Source organism: Vipera berus, assembly GCF_964194415.1.
Source record: "Vipera berus genome assembly, chromosome: 6".
Taxonomy (NCBI): Eukaryota; Metazoa; Chordata; class Lepidosauria; order Squamata; family Viperidae; genus Vipera; species Vipera berus.
This window is the reverse complement of record NC_138208.1, coordinates 62,656,920-62,662,919: the sequence shown is the minus strand read 5'-3', so window position 1 is coordinate 62,662,919 and position 6,000 is coordinate 62,656,920. Positions and strand designations below refer to the sequence as shown.

The 6,000-nt window shown below is 44.3% G+C and overlaps 1 protein-coding gene across 3 annotated transcripts in view; it reads left to right on the top strand.

The window, feature by feature from the left end:
• Positions 1-346: 346 nt before the first annotated feature.
• SYNGR1 (synaptogyrin 1) overlaps positions 347-6,000 on the top strand; it is a 28,860-nt gene continuing 23,206 nt past the window's right edge. For all 3 annotated transcript variants that reach the window (XR_014026987.1, XM_081331747.1, XM_081331748.1), the window contains exon 1: positions 347-723. Coding sequence is in view for 2 of the 3 variants with exons in the window: in XM_081331747.1 (XP_081187873.1) it covers positions 625-723 (99 nt within the window). In the remaining variant the exon portion in view is untranslated. The remainder of the gene's footprint in view (positions 724-6,000) is intronic.

Genomic DNA, 6,000 nt, shown 5'->3' with positions numbered 1-6,000 from the left:
TGGGTTATGTATCGGAGGACTGCAGTCCGTTCCTGAAGTAGGCTCCAGACCCGAACCCGCCTCGTGAAAAAGAAGAGCGCGTTCCCTGGAAAGGCCTTCGCGGCCGAGGAAAGCGGAGCTCCGCACCGCCCTTCCCCACTTTCCCCCCGCCCTCCAAGTTGCTAGGATGGAGGGTGCACGTAAGCGCGTGCCGTCACTAGGACTCGCGGCCGCCCTTCGACTGCTGCGAATCGGGAGCGCGCCCAGCTTCCTTCGGCAATCCTGTGTAGCGCGTACGTAGGTTGCTTTTCCCACCCAGCCTTAGTTGTCGCCCGCGAGTTTCTTCTCTCGGTTCAGCTAGGCAAAGTGAGGCAGGGAGCAAGAAGTGAGGGCGGGGCTGTCTGGCAGCACTAACTCCCAACCAGAACCTCCCGACCTCGCACGCGCTTCACTTCGGCACCGTTCCCTCCGCCGACACCGCCGCCGCCGCCGCCTCTTTCTGCGGGCTGCGCTCTGGTTGCTGGAAGGCGCAGCCCGCTTTCTGCCCTCTCGCTGAGCATCCCTGGCGCAGTAAACTTTTCTCGCCGGGGGAACAGCTCAGAGGGAAGGCAGCTCGGCGGGTCTTGCCAGCGGGCTGCTCCGAGGATGGAACCGGGCGCGTTTGGAGCTGGCAAAGCCGGAGGCGCCTTTGACCCCCAGACCTTCATCCGGCAACCTCACACGATCCTCCGGATAGTTTCTTGGGTAAGGAGGCGCTCCTGGAGGCCACCGGGTTGCGAAGGAAGGCTGAGCTTTCCGGATCGAGGGGCTAGCCCAGCGCGTTCAAAGCCTCCTTTGGACGCTTGAAAATTCTCCGCCAAATGTGGCGCAGACGGCTCGTTTGCGGAGAGACGGGCTGGGAGCGGTTGTGGGGGGGGGGGGGGACGGGGGTGCAAATGTAAGCACACCTGACCGGAAGATTTAAAAGAGAGCCGCTCGAGCAGGAGCCATTGACATTTGGTGGGCTTTAAGTCGTGTATGCCCTTTTTCACGTGGGCGGCGCGAAGCACATTATGGAGGCGATTAAGGGCTGCCCGGTGGGGCTGGCTTGGATTGCAAAGGCCCCGGTCTGGCTCGATCACCTTCTTCTTGAAGAGCCTGTAGGGCAAAAGCGAGCTCTGGGGCGAGCGGCAGAATAAGACGGCGTTTGGTGACCTTTGAAGATGGGGAGGGAGGTGGGATCGCCTTTCCAGCTCGGGCTGCCGCTGCCTCCTTTTCTGCTATCTGTCGCTTCTGCGGTGCAGCCCCCTAGCAAGGGTTGTTTTGGCCGGTGCAATGTTTGTGAACGGATACTGTGTGTTATGCAGACCCAACCAGCAAGTGGTTAAGAAGGATGAAACACAGTCCCCCTCTTTTTCCGATCGCCAGGAAATGAGGCTTAATGATTTTGTATTTGGGAAAGAAAACGGCAAAACTTACTTGTTTTTCAACGTTGGGATCTGTCCTTTGCCTTTCTCAAAAACTTTTTTTTTAAAAAAGAGGTGATTCAACTGGTTCCCCCCCCCCCACCCTTCACGCTGACATCACTATTAATTTTGATCAAAATAGGAAAAGTTTTACATAAGAAGCAGCTGTCTTATGGATAAAGAAAGTTGGACTGGGGAATTAAAAAAATAATGGTGAATTTTCTGTCCTCTATGAACCCCCACTTTCAATGTTTTAGTTTTCTTTTTCAAGATTTGCAAGGAGGGTTGGGGATAAAGAACTGAGGAGGGGGAATATACCAGGGGTAAAAATGTGTGTGATTCTCTAAATCCTCTCTCAATTTCCTTAGTTTCAGTTTAAATATTCCTCCCCATCCCATCTGTCCGTCGATCTGTCGATCTGTCTGTCTGTCGATCTGTCTGTCTATCTATCTATCTATCTATCTATCTATCTATCTATCTATCTATCTATCTATCATCTATCTGTCTGTCTGTCTATCTACACTCACATATATATTTACACACACACACACAGAGCATTTTTTTATGTAAGAGACTGTAAATGTAATGAGGAAAGTGATGGAGATATAGCCAGACAGTCCAAGGAGAAAAAATCCTTCCTGTACATATTTTTTTCTTTCTTTTGGAACAGCTGAATCAGGGCGGGCATTCCATCTTGTGACACTTTGCCATGGCTGCTGTGCACCTATAGTGTTTGCAAAAAGGTCATTTGGATTAGGAGAGCAAACTGCAAACAAATCTAGAAAGAGCTTTTGTCTCCTGTGACTATCACAAGGAGAGAAAAGGAGGACAGTGTGACATGGAAGAAATTATGGAAATGGAATGGCTTCCTCCCCCTCCCCCAAGTGATCAAGGAAGGCAGACTGAACTGAGGTTGATGGCTTAGGGCAGGGGTAGGCAATCTTGGCTCTTTTATGACTCATGGACTTCAACTCCCAGAATTCCTGAGCCAGCTGGCTCAGGAATTCTGGGAGTTGAAGTCCACAAGTCATAAAAGAGCCAAGGTTGCCTACCCCTGGCTTAGGGCCTGGAAATCTGAGAAACCACTTATCTCCAATTGTTTCTGCCTTTGTTCCAGCAGAATGGATGTGTTCCAGGTCTCCTCCATTAAACAGTGTCATATTGTGGGATCTAGGCAGGCATGATTTCTTTGTTGCAGCCCCTACCCTCTGGAACACCGCCCCCTAGAGATGAAGATCTTCTCTCCTAGGGTCCAGAAAGGTTTAAAAAATTGGCTTTGGTCTCAGGTGAGGGGTTGATGTTTTTCATTGTTTAATGGCCCCTGTTTGGTTTTGTTGATTTTCTTAGTATTCTGTTGATTTAGTGTTTTTCTATTTTTTAATGCTTTTTAGTTTTGTACGCCACCCAGAGTCTGTTGGGGTTGAGCAGCTAATAAATTTAAATAAATATTTAGTGTAGTCTTTTACTTTAGATCCATTCAGATCTTCAAGAGGAAGCCAAACAGTAGGACCATATGTGTTTCCTGTCTGAGCCATTCCTTATGGCAGTTTTCCCATTTTTCCCAGATATAACAAGGACTGAGGCCTCTTGTCTGCAAAATCTCTCCTCTGCTATTATCACAATTATACGGCTTAGCCTAAGAATGCAGCAGCTAAAAAGGCCAGTGCAGTTGGGGTGCATTAACGTTAGCATTGCATCCACATCACAGGAGATAGTTGCTGTACTCTGCAGTGAGTAGGTTGCACTTGGAGTACTGTGTCAGGTTTTAGGTGCTGCATTTTAAAAGGGCCACGGAAATGCTGAAGTAAGTTTAGAGAACTGAGGGGTGTTTAAGGTCCAAATAAGATGATTAGGGGAGAAATGACAATGTTCTACAATATGTAAAACCTGTTTGCGCATGAATGTGGAAAATACTGAAGGGGGGGTTATGAATGAAATCCTAGCAAATTTGTATAGATAATTAATGTGGCTAGTAGGAATGTCTCTATCCAGAGAGATTTTACAGTACAGCATGTTTACCGTTCTCATTAGAAGGGGGAAGGCATTTGGTTCCCAGCTGCTGCTGAAATTCAACGTGAAGTGATAGGAAGAAACTTGTTGCATGAATGCTTGAAACTTGCATGAGGCAAAGTGACAGAGAGCCCAGGTGACAACACAGCTGAGGTCAATTACAATTGACACCATGCGTCCTGAGATGTTTCTGTTCTTGAGAATCTAGGACAGAACATTCTCTGATTTACAGCTGTAACTTCATTTCATTACTACAGGGCGTCACTAAGCCAAGGAGAAGAGTTTTTGCAGCATGTTGCTTTCTGTTTCAGAGTGCTACTTGCTGACTTCTTCATGAAATGAATTCCCAGTTGCAGAAAGTTGCTTAGCATCCTTTTTAAATTTTCCCCTTGGATGTGTCCATGTTTCCCCAGAGTCATTAACTGCATATTGTATGTTGACCTTGGAAGTGGCTTTGATAGGTCTCTATTTCTTGTTATAATACTGTTGACTTGATAAACAAAGGATTATAGAATAGCAGTAACATTTCCAGACTATTCTCTGTATCTTTATCTGGGATGAAGTCCTCCTGGGTTTGTGAGTTTATCCAAATTACATGCTTATAGGACAAACATTTCATAAATTGGAGCACAAGCTTAAAGGAGCAAATTAGATAATTGGCTACTGAAATACAACCTTTTTCCTTCTTGTTTGGATTTTCTTTATTCCTTTGTGGAAATAGAATTCTTCCCCTATCCACTTTAGCTACCATGCACTTTGTCAAAATTTATATTCAGTGCAAATTTAAGCATATTTACCGATAGTCTTAATAAGTTTAATACAACTTGCTTCCAAGCAGATAATGTGTGTGGGGTTATACCCCTCCACCGCTATGTTAGAATTATATCAATGTTATGAAAAATTACTGAGGTAAACATTACATGGCCAGAAGAGGTGACAGCTAACCATTCAGAATTGCTGAACAAATAAAGTGCAAAATATTAATCCTATTATATTTTTATAATATTGATGGGAGCTTTATAATAATGATGGGCTACATAGAATTTGTATCCTGTGTATTGTTTCTAGAGTTTGCAGATTCTTTTATTTATTTCTCTGCATCTCTAGTGTTGTGAACTAAAACATTTAAAACTAATGAATGCTGAGAATGAGTTTATTTATAACAGGGTATAAAAAATGTTGCTTGAAACCATGGGAAATCAATTAGCATTCCTTTTACGTGGCCAAATCTAACAGAATGATGGGAGCCAAATACTTGGTTCCTTTTTGTGTTGGTGGTGACTGTGGTGGAGCTGGGAAGGGATTAACTTTTTAATCTTTCAGAAAAATATATCCTAATATTTGGACTAAATGCAGGAGGCAGAAGAAGACAGTCTTGGTTAGTAGTTTTCCACAGCAGTTCACTATCTTGACTGCAGTTATTGTAGTAATAAGCAGAAGATAAAAAAAAATTAAGTCTGATGATGATTAAAAACCAACTTATATGTGGCCTATTAGATGATGGACCTTACAGTTGTATGTATTAAAATGACAGCTAAACTGTACTAAACTGACAACATGTTTGCTATATAGCAGGGCTTTTTTGAAAGACCAATGTACCAAATTTAAATTCAAGAATGATTTTCTGTGATGTTGGAATTTTGCCAATTATTCAGTTGTGAAACATACACTAGTCCCAGAGGAATAACTTTGTTGTGCTAAATTAAGTAGCTAAAAACATTGATTTGGATAAGAACACTTTAGGTGTGTTTAGTAAACATAACTAGGAATAGACAGCAAAATATATAATATAATGATATTCTCTGCAAAATTGCCAGCTTTATTCATTGTTTGAAAAAAGTTTAAAAGCTAATTTTTGCTCTGTAAGCTATACATAGACATTGGCCAAGCAGATATTATTGTTGGTTTACAGTTTTTGTCTCTGCAGATGCAATATCAGATGCTCTTAGGTTGCCTTTAGGAAGCTTCAGCAAAGAGGTATGATTGATAACAGTTCCTTTGTGACTTATATTCCAATCGAAAGCCACATTTAGAAACCCTATTGAAATTAGTGGTTCTTCCAAGCAAGTATACTGTATGTTGAGATGACATTCACTATTCATGAGATTTATAGCTACTGTATATTCTAGATACAGAGCAGAAACAATAATACTTACCTGCATATAGACCAGACATGTCAAACACAAGGCCTGGGGGCCAGATCTGGCCTGTGAAGTGGTTTCATGTGGCCTGTGAAGCCATCCTGGAAACAGTGAGGGAATGGCCCCCACTGCCTTGGCCCTGGCCCAGAGACCTCCTTCTGCCAGAGACACTCAGATCTGTCCCACTCCTGCCCAGGCCCCCATAGGCACCCTTGATGCAAACGATGTAGAGCTGGCCACGCCCACCCAGTAGGCCACACACACTCTAGCCACGCCCACCCAGTAGGCCACGCCCACCCTGGCCATACCCATCCGGCCCCCTGAGGGCAACTGCAATGCTGATGTGGCCCTCAATGAAATTGAGTTTGACGCCCCTGATATAGACCATGGAGATCTCAGACCCTTCTCATTCATTTTAAATGTAT